The 18,868-nt window shown below is 36.9% G+C and overlaps 1 protein-coding gene across 1 annotated transcript in view; it reads left to right on the forward strand.

Annotated features, from left to right (window-relative positions):
• The window catches only part of MYBPC3 (myosin binding protein C3), a 64,883-nt gene that overhangs the window by 17,908 nt on the left and 28,107 nt on the right, over positions 1-18,868 (forward strand). The window contains exons 9-20 of the mRNA XM_072864264.1: positions 2,388-2,444; positions 7,531-7,554; positions 8,299-8,465; positions 9,299-9,431; positions 9,664-9,666; positions 10,108-10,232; positions 10,857-10,962; positions 14,998-15,164; positions 15,553-15,718; positions 16,668-16,774; positions 17,094-17,123; positions 17,288-17,424. Of these exons, the coding sequence (XP_072720365.1) occupies positions 2,388-2,444; positions 7,531-7,554; positions 8,299-8,465; positions 9,299-9,431; positions 9,664-9,666; positions 10,108-10,232; positions 10,857-10,962; positions 14,998-15,164; positions 15,553-15,718; positions 16,668-16,774; positions 17,094-17,123; positions 17,288-17,424 (1,222 nt within the window). The remainder of the gene's footprint in view (positions 1-2,387; positions 2,445-7,530; positions 7,555-8,298; positions 8,466-9,298; positions 9,432-9,663; positions 9,667-10,107; positions 10,233-10,856; positions 10,963-14,997; positions 15,165-15,552; positions 15,719-16,667; positions 16,775-17,093; positions 17,124-17,287; positions 17,425-18,868) is intronic.

Here is an 18,868-nt window from a genome sequence, read left to right on the forward strand (position 1 = left end):
TTGAGGTGCTGGAGCGTGTCCAGAGAAGGGCAATGAAGCTGGTGAAGGGTCTGGAGAACAAGTCTTATGAGGAGCGGCTGAGGGAACTGGGATTGTTTAGTCTGGAGAAGTGGAGGCTGAGGGGAGACCTTATCACTCTACAACTACCTGAAAGGAGGTTGCAGTGAGGTGGGTGTTGGTCTCTTCTCCCAAGTAACTAGCAACAGGATGAGAGGAAATGGCCTCAAGTTGTGCCAGGGGAGGTCTAGATTGGATATTAGGAAAAATTTCTTTACTGAAAGGGTGGTCAAGCATTGGAACAGGCTGCCCAGAGAGGTGGTGGAGTCACCATCCCTGGAGGAGTTCAAAAAATGTGTAGATGTGGCACTTCAGGACATGGTTTAGTAGGCATGGAGGTGTTGGGTTGAGGGTTGGACTAGATGATCTTAGAGGTCTTTTCCAACCTTAATGATTCTATTCTTCTTCTATGATTAAATTTCCCACCCTATCCCTTTTGGTCCCAATGCCTTCTACCATAATGAAAATAGGAATTCTGAGATTAGTCTTAACTCTATGCATGTTGAAGCAATAATTAGGGTCTTATTCTTCAGAAAAGCTAAACATTAATTGCTGGGCTTTCCTGAAAATCTGCTTTAACTACCACCTGGGAAGCAATAAGGTGACTAGTTACTCTCCCAGCTGTAGATTCTGACCTCCTGAATATTTGGTCACAAGAAGCCCTTTTCAAATTTGGGATTATACTAGTGATTTTTATGTACATTTTATGCCTGCAAATATTGAAAATCTTCTGAAAGTAGGGAACAAAGTGGCCAAAAATACACTTTTCTCTTTGAGCATTATACCCAGAAAATTATCCTTTCCAGTATTATCTTGAAAGTAATCACAGAAGTAAAAAAGGTACTTTCTTAGTAAAAAGATCTCTTCTCACAACATATTCAAGATTACACTGATTCAAAATTGTTACTTATTCGCACTAACCTTGCATTGTCAAGCAGCGTAAGAAGTTTGACACTCGTTTCTCTTCCATTTTATTAATAGTACTCTTAAAATGCCCATCATTTATCTGTTGAGCCTGTTTTCTTATTTTTTAAAATATTTGTTCCTGCAATATTGAGTTTTCCTGACATCCTGGTTTACAATTCTACAGACAGACTGACCTGAAGCAACTAGCACTGTGTATTGACAGAGACAGCATTATGGGCTACCACTGCCACCAGTAAAAGAGAAAAGAATAAAACAATAATTAAATTATTGTTTTATTGTGTGTGTATAAAACAATAATTAAATATAAGGTGTTGCTGCTGGAAGAATCTGAATGCTGTGAGACGGCATCACCAGATTCTTACACTCAAGACAACAGAGATGCCAAGGGGCAGCTGAAGATTGATGATGGGAGACTGACTGAGATAAAGAAAATCCATTTTGTCTTTCTAAACCCTGTCTGAATGCAAAAAAGACCTTTTTTTTTGCTAAGTTGAATAATCAATGGTTATGAAATCCAGTGTAGCTCCCAATACTTTTATATCAAATCCCCAAAGTGATTTTTTAGGAATTAAACCCAAAGAAGTGATTTTAGTGACTTTACACTGTTTTCAGAGTAGATCTGTACTTCAAATGTTCAGAAGCACAGCTAAAACACATTTGATTCAGACCACCAAAATAACATTGTGCATTCCATCTGAGTTCACCATACGTAACAGACAGAATTACACATCAAAAAACTCCTGCTTGTTGCTTCTTGTTCTCACAAATCAATTCGTCACAACATTGCTTGCCATGATGCTTGTTGAACAACTGCATATTGAACCTCATCTCAGAATCGAAGTCAGATCACAGAATTCCTCCTTTAACTCTCCCAAGCACCAATGATGTGACACTTTTTTCAGTATAATGAATTCTGGAATCACAAAGAGCCTTAAGAAACAATTACAGCTGGGGTAATACTAGAAAAAAAATGTGATTTCAGATTGTAAGAAGTCCCACAAAACAGTTGGTTAAATACTGCCCCACACTGTAAACAATACCCACATTCCTGAAACTACAGCTTTCCAAAAGCACTAATTATTCTAAAGGAAAGTTTCTGCAACATCTTTATGATAATGAATGCATTCCAGATCAATATGACCACCAAATAATACCCTGTACAACTTTATCCATAATCAGTACAGAAAAAATACAAGTTCATTAAATATATTTCTTAAACCTACATGAAGACCAATATGGGCAAAGAGCCTATTAAGTCACCATCCATGTCAATGCACACTCTAAGTCATTCTATACCCATCTACTACTTCCCCACAAATATATATCATCTACATAATGATATAGTCTCACAAGCTATTCCCATTTCCTTCTGAAACTAATTATGGTTTTCTGTTACTATACAGTACCGAGGGACACGAAGAAGGTGGAGAGTTTAATTTTAGTGCCCTACTGAAAAAGAGGTGAGTAAAAATCCGTAACTTAGAGAAATAAAGTAACCAGCTTCTGTTGAACAACTCTGAAAACACTAAAACTAGAATAAGTAAGTGAAAGTTTCATAAATCCTTGTAGTTTTCCTAAAGCAGCTCTAACTGGAAAAGGATGACAGGTAATTACAGCAACTTCCCCAAATACTCAGCATTTGCTGCATTTCTGCTAGGTTTATACTGGAGGGGAGGAAAAAAAAAAGAAAAAAAAAAAAAGATTGATCTTTCCAAGATGGAAGAGGCTGGGACTAGGGTTATTACATGCTTCCATCAGCACTTTTCATTTAAAAATCCCAAAACACAACAACCTTACAATACCTGTCTATCATGCTGCCTTATTAAGAATTTTCTGTCCTAAGCTTTCACAATACTATACATCAGAGAGCTGGGAGGACAAGCCTTTTTATTAGGTATCTAAATGTTACTGTTGCACTATACAACTGTATATTATATATTATATAGCTGTTTAGCATATATATAAAAAGATATTCTATGTTGTACAAATATTATATAAATATTTTTTACTCTTCCAAATCTAATTCTTATTTCTTGCTTTTACTTTCACTTTTTTTGATGGAATTTCCTCTCCCATTCTCATCCTTCCTTGTCACATCTGTTTTCATAACCTGTCTACTTATGTTTTTCTCTGTTTACCACCATCTTAATCTGGACATTTTGGATTCCACTGTTGCCAACAGAGAGTAAGATTTCTACTTCATTTATTATAAATGCATGGGTCAGACTTAATATAAGAACCATTTGGTTTGAAATAATGCATGCATTTTTATCTTTCTTACATGTAGAGTATGATAAAAATTAGATAGTATGAAAGAAAATTATCAGCCACTAATTTCTGAGACAGAAATGCTTTTAAACAATTAGTAGAAATTAAGGGTGGACCATTCAATAGAAATCAATGTATTTCTCTGAATGGCCTTTGGTTTTCAGCATTACTTTCTTTTATAAGCAGTTTTAAATTGTCCTTGAATTTCCAGATTTTTCTCAATAACCTGCTGCTTTAAATTCCTATTGTCATAGAAATGAGAATCATAAAAATCATTTGCATAATATGCCTGCTGGTGCCTATCAAATGTGCTCTGAAGTTTTGTTGCATCTATCCTTAAACATGTTAAGTGAACGTATTACTGAAGTCACTTGTTCCATAACTGTACAGGCTTCTCTGTTATGAAACATTTCTTTTTATTCCAAGTAAAGTTTCCATTGCTCATTATCGTTGCATTACTCCAAGCATGCTTCTTTCTGTTCGCTGCCCCTGGCCGCTCACTCTGTCTTTCCAGCTCCTGAAGTTATTATAAACACTTGTCACTAGACTCAGGTTTTGCAAATCTAAACTTGCTCAGTTTAAGTTTTCACAATCAACTACTTGGCTGAATGTTGTTGTGAATCTGTGTTCTATCTCTGCTCAGGTATTGGTATCACGATTTACAAAAAGTGGCTTATCTTCACAAAGAGTACAGGATCATGTAGACATCTGAAGTAGCTTGGTTATGGAAGGCAATAAAGCCACAATAGCCTCATGTTTCACTCAGGTTAACTGACCCAAATTACAGTGGGGCAAACAAGGTCACATAGGTATACAAAGTCCTGTATTATACAATATTCAATGTATCCAACTAGAAGTGAATTCTGCCTTTGCAGTAACACTACAACCAGAACTCTCAAGGGCGCCAGCTAGACAAGACAGAAAGTACACCAATGAAACTTTCTATAGCTGACATTGATATCAAAGTTTCTTGTTTCATCATGAACCCCAGAGAAGTCTCAAACAAAAAGTGCATTAGAATTTTTTTGTAATTCTAAAGTAGGAAAAATATGTTTTCTGAATAATGGCAGTAATCAAAACTGTACAGGTTTGACAGCTGAAATAGAGTGGTTGTACACACATTCTAATTTCTATAGAAAATGTAAGGCAAAAAATAATTGTTGATCTCTTTTTAAAATTTTCAAATAAAAGGAGGCCAACATGAAAATATTTGCAAAATTTCATACAGTGACTCCAGCTGGAATGAAGTGCTAAGTGCTATGAGGCCCTCTCCTAGTGCCTTTCCCTTCTGCTTTCATCATTAGTTTTGAACAGTGATAGAACTCTAAAAAGTAGTAAAAATCTCCAGTATTTCCAGAAATGTTCAATTTGTGGATTTAACTAGTCATTACTTGTTAGACTAGAAATATAAGTCATTAAAAGAAGCTTATAAATTTCACTGCATTTTATCAGTGTTTTTGACCTTTCTTGACTTACAAATCTCTGTTTAGTGAATTTAAGCATACTGATAAATTCACTGCTCCTAGTTGTTTTTCACAGCCACTAGAAGTAATTTGTGGATCCTTCAGGCTTTGCACACCACAGGTTGAAGACCACTCCTATATTAACGAGAACTGATAGGCATAAAAACTCATAATGGATTGAAAGTATTCTTCATTAAAATAGAACAGAAAAAGGGACGTCATGCTGAGGAACTCTCAAGACCTATGCAGAATCAAACAGAATTGAAGATTATTCTTTTATCACTTCTGCTTTGTCCCACCTAATTTACAAGTGCTCCTCAATCCAGAGGTAATGAACATTCCCACCATAATAAAGAGAGCTTCATTTAGTACTATATCTCCTGTCGCTGTGATTTAATTAACTGGTGTTGACATACAGATGTCATGGGCCAAGGAGAGGTCATTGGGAAGAGGAAGGGAAGAGTTCAGCTGTCACAGAACTATTAAATGGGATAGTGAGCAGAGACCTTGAAGGAGGTGACAGCTGACAGGGTCCAATCAGTTGACAGTAATGGGATAGGAAGGAACCATCTCTGGGATGTACAAAACTATTTTTAACCCCTCCACATATGTTTAAAACATATCAGCTGCATATTCCATTTACAGCAGGTTCAGTAAGCTGCATCTTAATGCCCCTAAGTGCGTACTTAACCTATGAGGTGATCACTCTGAATAAGGATCCCCAACATCAGGGAGAGTAATGTAAGGGTGGGAGAAACTTCAGGAGTCCAAGCGCTCTATTACTTTTCATTCACTGCTTAGTTTCTGATGGCAGTGGAAGAGTACAGCCTACCTGTGGAAACTCTGTGTGTTTATGGGATCCAAGAGAATGTTTTAACAAATACAAAATGGTGAAAAGGAGTACTTGGATGGGGAAACCTTTGCTTAGAGGCAGAGAAAGACATTTTTTCTTTTCTTTTTCAGAACTCAATTAAACATTATACAGATAACAAACTTTAGCTTTTAGTACCATTTTACATGCCACTTACAAGCCTTTCCCTGTAATTAGAAAATATTAGTATTTCCAAGGAAGAGACTATACTCTTGCTTATGATCAAATTTCTTGTATTTCAGCTTGCATACACCAAAACAGTATTGCCAGATACAACAATGGGATGACACTGAATAACGGAAAAGCTAAAGCAAAAAATTAAGGAAGTCTTCTCAATAGTGAGATATACTAGACTGTGGGATTGCTTCCAAATTGAAAGATTTTTCTCATTATGTATTTAAAAATAACTCACACAAAATATTTTTGAAAACCCTATGAATAATCCTACCTGCAAATTTTCAGGTAAAGGGATGTATACAGATGAGCATATAAGTAGGCAGATAGACCGAGAGACCACCAATATTTATATAGTGCCTGAGGGAAAACAATAACATTTGAATGTTAAGTCTTTCTTATTTCCTATGATTTTATATGTCCTTTTGAGATACAGTTTACTCCACAGAACATTAATTGTACTAGTACAAAGAACTCAGCACATATTAGAAATATTATATATTCCTAGTTTCATGTACTTATACATCTATTCCAATTTACATGTATTTAGAAATATTTTAAAGTTGCTCATTGATATGATCAGGGCAACTAGCCCAAGAACTACTTACGTTAAAAAAAAAATCTTGGTCTATTTGGCAAATCAGTTCAATTGTCCTGCCTTCTGCTAGGCAAAACTACAAACCATTTGTAGCTGCCCCAAACAAAATGACAGAGATATAGAGATGAGGAATCCTGATTAAATTTGTGAGGAATGTTGGTGCAGTGTTATGACAAAGCAAATACCCAGTAAGCTGCACTTATCGCAAGGACTCCAAACTTCAGATACACCTATCAATTCAATGAGTGCTAGTGAGGGCTTAATACTTAGTAAGTGCTAACCCACTCCAAAGATATAAGACATTGCATGCCATATTGCAGCTCAAATACACTGAACTGAAATCCTCTTCTCTTGCTTCCTTTCTGTTCAAGAGCTACGAGGGTGCTGGAAATCCCAAGCCCGCACTGCAGTATTTTAATAAACATAGCGCTCTTGTTACAAGCAAGCCTTTTTTGGTCAATAAAAGTAGTACCAGAAATGTTTGGTTGTACCTGCTGTCTAGACTCAGTACAGTCAAGCTTTTTTCAGTAGTAATATTTCTCACAGACTAATGGGACTGTCCTTTTCCTGAAAAAAATGGAAATACATCCAATAATCCTCCACTTTTCTCTGCATTACCTGCTGCATAACTTGTCTTTTTGTTGGGGTTTACCACTGAACATGGCTTCATTATAAGGGTGTGTCCTACTACACTGGAATTTGCTTGGTCCTGGTGATATCAGAAACAACAGCCACAGGAAGTTCCTTTTCCTAAAAAAAATTTAAGAAAATGTTACTTCTTTCATCCTTTCTCTGTTTACCAAAATGCAGACTATGACAGGCAACAACTCCATGACGACAGGGCAAAGTAGAGCTATTTGTTTCCCTGTAAGGCTATCAGCCATAATCAGGAATAAGCAGAAGTGCTTACACTTATAATATATATTGCAGAGTGGAACTGTACAAAGTGTGGGAGTGAGTTTGGTTTCAACAGGGAATAGCATTTTTCTTAAGCCTATTTCAGAGCTTTTGCATGAGCTCCTTCATCTCCCTGCTACTGAAGCACAGGCATGTTCTGCTAAAGGTGAAGATTACATTCATGGCTCTTTTGTATTAACATGATGCCCTCTTTCTTGTCCATCGGGATGCTGCATGTTTTTCCAAACGGTTCTCTGCATCATTCTGGAGTACAGCAGCTTCTTGCGCTCAGTAAATCGGTAAGGTAACGCCAATTTCTTTTTTTATTTATGATCTTTTAAATAAAAAAATATGATGACAGAAAAAGAATGCCTTTCCCAAAGCCAGATAACCAATTTTTAATTTGGTTTTGTTAAACTAAACATTACTTCTTCCATAATCACTAGTTCTTTGGTTAAACTATAAGTAGTCCATTGTAAACATTGTCTTCTTTGCCACTACTCACCAGTCTATGTGTATTTATGTTTTATAGATTACTATAGCCAACAATTGTCTTTACAATAAACGATAAATATTTTAATAATCTGTGATTCATTTTAGTGAAGAGAAAAAATGTTCTGAGTAGAAAAGGACTTGCTTCTTATTAACATAAACCAACTGCTTTGTTTCTAAGGCATTCTCAGGATATCAGTTCAGTTCATTGCTTTGCCACGTGTTTTGTGTATGACCATGACAGGAAAATAAGTTTCCTTGTGTTTGCATTACCCATCATTACAGGGAAGTTAATATTTATTTGCTTTGGCTATTAGAAAGTAAAGCCTTCAGGACAGCAATTGGATTTTAATCACTGTATATATAAATATAAGTAAAACTAGTCACCAGTTTTATTTTGTTATTTTAGGTAATATTATAGTAAAAAGTTAGACTGCTAAATTTTTTATTAAGAAATGGCTTCATCAAGCCAATATGTAGCTTGCCAAGCCTATGGCTGTTTTTAAATCCTCTCAATAGTGGCATTCAGATACTCTAATCCCTTTCTGCAGAGGTGAAGCAAAATCTGAATCACAATCTGATGTTGATGTCTGGGAAATCCTGAGGAAAGCTCCTCCTTCTGAATACGAGAAAATTGCTTTTCAGTACGGTATCACAGATTTGCGTGGGATGCTGAAACGCCTCAAACGCATAAAGAAGGAAGAGAAAAAAAGTACAGGTTGGTGAGCTGTATTTATTCAAAATATATGTGTTCATATCTTCTTCTTTGGGAGTTCTTGAAATATTAACATCAGCTGGACAGGAGCCAGATACAAGAGCATGAGAAACAGGAGTTTCCTATTCCAATTGTTACATAGTCTTTACATGTGAAATGCTGATTACCAAAGATTAAAGCTATGGCCAAAGCTCTGAGCTACCTTGCTCTGAAACTCTGGATATTCTGAACCTGTTCATTTTACTGGTTTCTTCTGCTCTGCCCCTTATCTTTCCCTGAACATAAAACAACGACATCCCCCAGCCCCAAAACTGGTCAATATGTCAGGCATCAGTGATACCTTTAAAGAATTTAATTTCCATTGGGATGACACGTTTGGAATTCTGGAGCCTTTTCTAGATGTGAAGTATTAATTACCTAATTTTAACTAATTTGTTTTAAAAGTTTGAAACAGAGAAGGCAAACTGCCATTCATTAGTACTGGGAGGATCAGTATCATTTTCCCACATGGGCAGACATAGCTGTAACTCTATTTAGGATGTGTTGAAATACATACTCACATCCGATTTGGAATATTCTACTTTGCTTATTTTAGTTTATATCACATGTTTTTTATCCTATGTTAAGGAAAAACAGAAAACAGAACAGGATGAAGAACAGACAGAAATGGTAAAAATGCAAACAGGGATGCAGAAAGTGAGGGAAGTTTAAGATGATGGTAAACAACAGGAAAGGGAATAAAGGTTTACTTCCCTGAGAGAGAATGTAAAAAAAATGTTAAGTATAAAAATTATTAAGATATTCTTTTTTTTTTTTTTAATCATTCTTCATCATAGCATTCCTCAAGAAACTGGATCCAGCTTACCAAGTGGACAAAGGGCAAAAGATTAAATTAATGGTTGAAGTTGCCAATCCAGATGCTGATGTGAAATGGCTGAAGAACGGACAGGAGATCCAAGTGAGCGGCAGGTAAACTAGAAATATGGAAAATCCAAAAAGGAATGAGCTACAGCTTGGACAAAGTGGAAAAACTAGCTTTTCTTAGAAAGAATTGAATAAAATAGGGAGAAATAGGAGCTGAGAAAGAATCTACATAGTGCTTTGGCTCAGGGTCAGTTTGCTGTTCTCATGAGTTTTTCTTTTTCTTCCCTCTGCTCTATATACCTACACATGGAACTGGATGCTTACATCTACCTACTAGCAAGTAAGTCCTCAGATTATATTCTGATCTTTTTGTGTATATCCAGGGTTCAAAATTACTTTCTCATGATATGGGATATACTTCAGTGTAGCTTGTTTGTAAAACCAATTTCCAGTGATTTTGTGCTGAAGCCATGACAAAGCATTTTTAATGGTAGTCAAGTTTTTTGTATGGCTAGATGTTAGAAAAGCATCCAACACTATTCACAGGAGTTTGTATGTCTCACACTTGTATGAAGATTTCCCCGTAATTTCCTATGCTAGTTTTTCAAACACTGCTGCTGCCCGCTGCACCAGAGCAGGGATATAGTGCTTGAACCTTAACAAACCTTGCCACTGATGTCAGAAAAAAAGCAGGAACCTTTTTCTCTGCCAGGCAGGGGAAGACAATGGCTGGGTCCAAAGGAGTTACTCTCTGGTAATTACACTTAGATTCTCTTTTCAGATATATTTTTGAGGCTATTGGGAATAAGAGAATACTGACCATAAACCACTGCTCTCTGGCCGACGATGCAGCATATGAATGTGTGGTAGGGGAGGAGAAGAGCTTCACAGAATTATTTGTAAAAGGTGAGCAATGGTAGCAAAAGGAAAGAGATCTCCCCTAACATTTAGCATTGAATTACTGTCACCTTCTCTACTCTCAGATTAACTAATCTCGTAGGAAAGGAAGTTCTCAAACATATGAACAAATTCTGACATCTATTGAAGTCGATATTTTTCTTACAGTTAAATGAATGAAAATTTTCCCTATAGCTGCAACTAAGAAAGCACAGGAAAACAGCACAGTAATAATTACCATTAATTCTCATTTGTAAAGTGATTTACGTCTTCCCAACGAGAGGGCTAGAAACTTACTTTAAAAATTTGATTCTGCTCAAGATAAACATGTGCCTCAAGCTCTACAAGCAGATCAAGTAGTACAGAAAACTAATGCCCCCAGTTTAGAATTTCAGAATATATATGAAAACCGAGTAACCCTGTGTTTGTATTCTGTCTCATGAAGCAAAACCCAAAAGGTCATTTGATAATATTGATAATGTGATCCAGCATAGTAAATTTTAAGTTCCAATACAGAGAGCATCACCATGTATTTGGCCAGGGATTCTTCCTGTGGAGTTCAGAGTCATGAAATCTACCTCTGGTCTTCAGTCTTTTGGAATACTGTTTTAATAAAAGTCTCTTCATTTCCAGAACCTCCAATCCTGATCACTCACCCACTGGAGGACCAGATGGTGATGGTTGGAGAGAGAGTGGAGTTTGAGTGTGAAGTGTCTGAGGAAGGAGCTACTGTGAAATGGTAAGGGAATAGAAAAGGGGAAAAAAAATAAACAACATGAAACCATATCCCTCCATGGGACATTCTAGGACCAGTGTTTGTGGACAAGAGTTGTGGAATAAAAAGGAATAAGGCAACCTACATAATTGTTTTCAGGAAAAGATTGATCCTCCTCCTACATGTCAAACATTGAGGAGGAACTGAGAGGCCAGAATATGGTAGAAAACAAATTAAGTATAGATATTTTAGATGGTCTCTAGAATTTCTTGTTCAGTGTTTACAGAATGCTACTGACTGTACTGAGCTGTTAGCTTTAAAGTTTTCTAAACAGTTGACAGTATTGTCTAACTATTGCCCAGACTAATCAGATCTGTATTGTGATGAGTTTGCTGTACTTTATGGAATCTTCTGGTCTTCTCAACTGCAGTGAGGTTTGTTGGTTTTTTTTTAAAAGTATTTTTTTCTTAGGTAAAAAGTTAGTGTCTCTTGAGACAGAGAGGGAAGGTCATTGACTTATTTTAACATATCTGTTGTGGTGATCCTGCAAAGCCAGTCATTATGCACATGCAGCAAGCAGGATTAAGATGGCAAACATTTAGACCATAGAGTTCATTTTGTTGGGCATTCCAGCTGAGCGGAAGCTGGAAGGTTCGTGCTGCTTGGGCAAGCACAGCAGGCAGTGCTCACATACCAGGTCTTACACACACTCTTCTCACTTCATTTCTCTACCAGATGAAATTCTCTTGTGCTTGTTAACAGCTTCAGGCACGTGGTTATCAACTGTTCCCACAATGCCCATTACATTCCTGGAAAGTGCCAACCACTCATCTGCTCTCCCAAAGGAAGGAACGGAGAATTTAAATAGAGCCCAAGAGCTAGTATGCATTACACTATTAAAGCCACATGCACAGATGCACACATGCTATTGTTCAGGAACTGCTTACAGATGCCTGGTCACAAGAGATGGGGACAACCAGATCTGTCCCTCTCAGAGCACAGTGCAGCTGCCACACTTTGATCCTATGCCTTTGAACAACTCCCATACATCTTGCAGAGCTGGTATCTGTGGGATGGGCATTTGGTGTGACAAGGGCAAACCAGCAGCTGTCTCAGCCTGAAATGCAGCAAGTGGTCAGAGAAACTCTTCAAATCATAGCAACACAAAACTGAGCAGTTAGACATTTACACTGTATTTTACTGGTTTTATTATGTAAGACTCAGTCAATGCTTTTTGGCAACAAAGGGAGCATTCTGGACAATGGAGAGAAGGGTCCAGGGAAAACATGAAACACAGTATGGAGAAAGAGTTTCAGTTTTATGGGTCATTAGGGAAATGCTCAACAGTTTAAGCCAAGTAACAGGCACTAACTCAGGGCACCTGTTATAGCTCTTGCACCCTTTAAACCTGGGATATGAAACCACAAGCACATGAACAAAAGCAATTATGTGACTTGCACAAGACAGAAATAAGGCTTATAGCCTCTTAGGCATGGCCATCAGACTAGGGCTTGGAGAATTCATTATGTGTGTCTCCTCATAGTAATCAGGAAAGAATGTTCTCTTCATCACTTGGAAAGGTCTCACATTATTATTAGGCAGTACTATGGAATATTTTTTTCTAAACTTCAGATGGTCTTGGAAATCATATAATTCCTGAAGAAAAAGATGTAATAAAATACATAGTTTTGACCTGATTTTTCCATCTCTGAATGCTGGATGTATCATCTTATCAGCTGCAAATGAAAAGAAACTATTGTAACGCAGTAATAACAATAAATCTGTGTGTTCCCATTATCACATAGTACCTACATCAGTGATATCTCAGAAGACATTAACCAATTTATCCTTACATTCTAAACATGAACTAGGAAAGCATTTCCAGACACAGAAAAGTGGCATTGAGTGGCAAAGTTGAGAACAGATATTTGATCTTGCAGATGTTCAGGACTTGAATAGACTAAACCATGGCTGACCTACCTATTATTGCACTAGTTCAAGTGTGAGGCTGGACCAGATGACCTATGGTGGTCTTTAAACCAACACTTCTACCGTTCTATAAAATCCTCCACTTACACTTTAATATCAAGTGATTCTTCTACTTCATTGCTCTAGTTACCAAAGGAAGGCCTGTAATATTACCTTATATTTCACTTTTCACTGGAGCAGTGTATTATTTTAAGTCAAATGATATCTGGGAGTTCTTTTTTGAGGTTTACAGTTTTATCACTCCACTATTTGTCAGTACACCCCACCACAAACACTCTGCTCAGACACAGCATCAGCAATTTGCTGGGCACTAAAACAAACACAAGTTAAGTAGACTATTCCCTTCCCAGGGATTTAAGACACTAGTCATTGCAACTAATCTATTTTCATTATTTAGAAAAGATTTCAAGAGATCTCTTTCTTACCAATGGCTGAATAGAACATTTAGATATCTTTGATGAGCCATGTGTCAAAATACATCACCAAAAAATAAATTTAAAAGTTCTGCTTTGAAACACTAGTCACAGCACATGCGCCTGGTTTTGCCACAGCAGTGTGTTGGACTTCTGGATTACAGTCCATTCTCAGCAGTTCAGCAAAGGTTTACACAATGCATTGTAGCACTTGTTCCAGAACTAATCTGCATGAGAATATCAGCCTTAGGAGAGCATCTTGCATGTGGTCTCAGACTCTTGCCACTCAGCAAGCAGGGGAAACATTATCCTGGCATAACACTAAGCACTGTGTTTCACGTGATTTTTATAGGCAACCTGTTTCCTCCCTTACTAGTGTTGTAGTCTTGTGATCTGGAAGGGAGGCCAGTCTTCTTCTAAACCAACTATAAGTTCCAATAAGCTGTGCTCTAAAGAACAGTTAGGACAGAGTAACCTGTAGGTATTTTGAAATGCAGTTGCAGCAGGTACATCTAAGTCACAAGTTGTAGGATTCCTGTCTCTGCTTAGAGTTTTGATCTTGTTATTTACTTCAGCAGACTCCGACAGAGGGAAAAGTTTTCCTTGCATGCATCTACCTAGAGATTAGAGCTATAGTATTTTAATGAGACCCTAAGTAGCATTTCAATTTGCTATCCTGTAAGCTCATTTGTAAGCTGAATAGTCACTGGTAACAAATAACACGAGGTAGAAAGAAAATTCTTACTCTATTAAAAGCATAACAACTTTTCTATTTCTTTTTCCACGTGAGTAAGTATCAAAGAGAAAAACTTTTTTATTTACAAACTGCAGCAGTATTCAGGTAACATAATATGAATATATTCAAATAATAATGAAAAATATAAAATGCTACAAAATGAGTAAGTTGAAGAAATTCCAAGTTATTTTCTTGTAGCCTGTTTATTTTATTTAGGATTAGGAACAGGAAATCTTTAAAAAGTTTTATGTATTTTTGTGTGACCTTGACTAAACAGCATGAATCCTCTCTGCTCGTTTCCCTTCATGATGACTGGAAATTACAATAATTAAATTTCCTCCCAGGCTGGATGGTGAAGCTTAATTTGGTAATGTCTTAAATATACTGTGGCATCCTTGAATGGAAAGGGCTACAAAATCCAAAACATATCTTCATTTAAATCCATCCTAAAATTGTCTTCTTTTACTGATGCCCACAAACCATTAATTTATACCAATTATAATTCACATCAGGAAAGTTAAGACTCTATGTAATTTCCCAGCAAGTCCCATTTACCTGATGGCAGCTTTTAAGACAGTGCATTCCCTGCTGGTGAAGTGTGCCTTCATCCCTGTATCTTCTACAGCATTTAACATACTTTCATGTTTACCTATAGCACATAAATAGTAACAATCAAGTAATTCCTTGTGAGTTAACTCTCTTGAACCAGAAGTCAAATACCTGGTGAAAATTAATGGTCAAGCTAGAAGCGTTCTAGTTTTTGTTCCACAAACATTTGTGCAATGGTCTCTTTTTTGCTAACTTGAAATGCTACAAAGAGTGGACTTATCTTGTGTCTTCCAATCTCTAGTAACACTGAGCTGACTCTTACTCTTCTTTTCCAACCATAGAAAAGTGACTCAACACTATTTGGCATTGCAGGGAAAAGGATGGAATTGAGCTGACACGGGAAGAAACATTCAAATACCGATTCAAGAAAGATGGAAAAAAGCAATATCTAATTATTAATGAGTCAACCAAGGAGGATAGTGGACACTACACCGTGAAGACCAATGGTGGGGTATCAGTCGCTGAACTAATTGTACAAGGTAGGCACAGGTAATATTACAGAACCAGAGAAGCTGAAAAATGAAAACAGGCTGAAGGTAACCTTCTCCAGGATAGTGCATAGGGGTAGCATAATCCCCATGCCAGGGAAAAAGAAGACTTAATAAGGGGCATAAAGTTTGATAATAAAGGCCTCAAGGAGAACTCGGACCTGTGTGCCGGATGTAACAGATACCCCGATAATAACAGGCATTTAGCTATCAGTCCTGTTAAAGCCCTGCATGCTGTGGATTTCCCTTCATATTTCACCCTTCCACAAACAGCTTGCTCAGCCCTAGCCTTTTATACCCAGTAAATCCACACCACCTGTTTACTTACAGATCTATTCTGATTTGTTGATGTGTGTATCGATTATTCTCACAATATCAGAGAAAAAGCTGGAAGTTTATCAGAGCATTGCGGACCTGACAGTGAAGGCACGTGACCAAGCAGTCTTCAAGTGTGAAGTTTCTGATGAAAATGTGAAAGGAATCTGGTTGAAAAATGGAAAGGAGGTGGTCCCAGATGAAAGGATAAAGATCTCCCATATTGGCAGGTTAGTCTTGTTTCAGAAAGCGGGTACAAGCTTGGGTACTGCATTACAATCCACAGGAACTATTATCTCAGGGGATAAGAGTATAAAACAAGACTTTGTCCTGTCTCCAGCTAAAAGGCAAAAAGTTAAAAACCTTCTCATACGCAATCAACATATAGTCACAGACTTGCTTTGGTATGTGTGCAGTCTTTCTGTGTTGGTATGTTTTGCATGTATGGCATCAGTGGTATATCAGCAGAATTCACTCTCTGTTTTCAGTAGGATTTCATGTTTTCTTGGTATTCAAACAATCTAGAAAACATATTGTTGATAACTTTAAAATTAGCAGTTGTGTTTAGGCAGATTAAGATAGCACTTATGTATAAACCCCTTCAGAAAAATTAGTGTTTATATTAACACATACAGTTGCACAATTATGTGCTAAGTTTCTTAGCACACTAACTACTACTAGAAATGGAGACTAAGAAGATTCAGAAGATACATAAGCACTACACATTAGGTAAAGTCTTCCTTGGTACTCCCTTTCTGTATTCTGTTTTGAATTTACAATAATACAGGGATGGAGCATCAATTTTTAGCTTGTTTTTCCAGAATTTATTGTAGTCACAATCTGATCAAATGAAACCAGTTGGCAGTGTTACAACTGCCCTAGTAATGGTAAAGGACTGGACAAAAGCAGAGAAGCTGCTTCCTCTATTCAGACCAGACTATGCATCTACCTTGACAAGAAAAATCCATTTATAGACAACATGCTGACATGGATTTGCTTGAATACAGAAAGCAGAGCAGTCTACAGCCCTGGTGGTTGTTGACTTGATGTTAGGGCAAGGGGAGAAGAAATAGTAATGTCTGTTAATATCCTATAGCCTGCACGTTGTCTCTTGAGATAGCCCTGTTGCTCCTGGAGAGGTAAGGTAAGGGAGTGGAATATATTTGTTCATGTTTCCAGAATCCATAAGCTAACTATTGAGGACGTAACACCAGGTGACGAGGCTGATTATTCCTTCATCCCTCAGGGATTTGCTTACAACCTTTCTGCCAAGCTTCAGTTTTTGGGTAAGTTATCTTCGAATATGCAACGGGAATTCCAGAGGGATAAAATGACAGCATTAATCATGGTTATACCAGGAAAGAGTATGCAGAATCTCTTTCCTGATAGCTCAATATAGGCACATTGCTTTTCCCTGTTATTTTGTGTTGTCATTATCACATTGTTTTATGCTTGTTTTCCAGTTTATTGCATTCATCTGTTGATGTATATGTCTTATGAGGTTTTAATGATGAATAGTTTTAAAATTGCTTTTTGGGTGCAGATGCTACGTAAATTCTGTTTTCTGATCTATTTCTCCTACCCCTCCCCCTTTTTTCTCCCCAGAGGTCAAGATTGATTTTGTACCAAGAGAAGGTAAGACAAGCGTTCATTATTTATATGCAAATAAACATTTTTTCAATAGCAAAGGAAGCAGTGTTTTTTCATTTTTAATTTAATGCACGAATATTCACCTTTTTTTTTTCCATACAGAACACTCAAACTATATTTAAAATTTATTTTCTCTGCCCTTGCTACAGAACCTCCCAAAATCCACCTTGACTGTCTGGGCCAATCCCCTGACACTATTGTCGTGGTGGCTGGGAACAAATTGAGATTGGATGTTCCCATATCAGGAGATCCAACACCCACTGTCATCTGGCAGAAAGTAAACAAGGTAATGTGTAACCTGACACAATACCTGAGGCAAGGAAGTCACAACAAGAATTTTATTTTCTTTCTGAAATCTTACTTTGATTTACAATTCTTAGTAACAAGTATTTTCATCTTCCTTTTAATTTTATTTTTTTGAAACCTCAAGAAAAAAATTAAATAGCTACAATGCAGCTGTTTGGGATTTAGCTGTTTTTGAGAGTCATCCTGAACTGTTCTTTTTCTGAACTGTTGCCTGTTTTTCTATTCTAAAAGAAGGGACTGAGTATATATGAGTAGACATATGTACGTGCAGACAGTAGGATACCATACAGGTTTATTCTCTTCCTACCTCAGAGAAAAAGAAATAAATGATCAGTCATCCCCACCACCTTCACTTGATAGGATACACATGCTCTGGAGATGGCAGCTTCTTTTTAAAAAAAGAAATATTTCTCAAGAATTCTATAGCCTGTGAAGAAAATGTCTTCCTAGCAGACCACTGGGGTAAACTGTATTTGGTATAATGAAAATAGAGGACACTTGCTATTTGCCTTATCAAAACAATTACAAAACATCAAAGAAAGAATTTAGAAGCTAGACACAAAATGTTAAGTGAGCTTCCTTTCTGGCTATCTCAGAACATCCCCACCCCTCACCATCTGTGGCCTCTTGAGCTATAACTAGCACAAAACATAGAAATACTTTGCATAATATTCTGCAGCATCATTACACTTCCCATAGGTGTAGATATAGACAAAATAATATTGCCAGTTCTATTAATTTCCCCAGTCTCATTTCTTCATGATTCTGTCGCATTCTTTGTTCAGGTTAGCATATTTAATAACACTTAGGACTTTTTTCTGCAATGCAGAATTAGTATGGAAACAAACAAAAAAGCCATTTGTTTCTCTTTTGGGAACGAAGATAAATTGACTCTCATATACAAGTTTCTCTGATAAAATGATGATTGGGTATGAGACAACCCCTATACACTGTTATTTTTAAGACATGAGGTTTCAACATAAGAGTAAAAGAAGCCAGTCTTGATTTGAAGGATGTATAGCATATACTTACTAATGAAATCCCAAACAAACAGTAGCACAGCTTCAGAATACATTGTCTGATGTGTGTTACAGATCTGACTATATTTCTGAGTGTTAAAAGATTTACATCGACTTACTATCCTATTGTTACAGAAAGAAGTAATCCTTTTTTTTGTAGTTACACAAGATGATTAACTAGTACCACAGGACACAAATAGATTCACCACCAGTTACAATTCTACTGCAGGAATGTCATGCATCTCTGTTAAGCTGTAAATTTGGTTTTGCTGACTTATCCTTCCCTTAATTCACTGCAGTCCGATACATCTATTTCCATTTCTGCTTTTTACTTTCATATCAGTTGATTTCCTTCCCAGATCTGCTTGCTGCCTCACTTTGCTCTTCACTTTTCTCACACCTCTA

Source organism: Ciconia boyciana, chromosome 6, assembly GCF_034638445.1.
Source record: "Ciconia boyciana chromosome 6, ASM3463844v1, whole genome shotgun sequence".
Lineage (NCBI taxonomy): Eukaryota > Metazoa > Chordata > Aves > Ciconiiformes > Ciconiidae > Ciconia > Ciconia boyciana.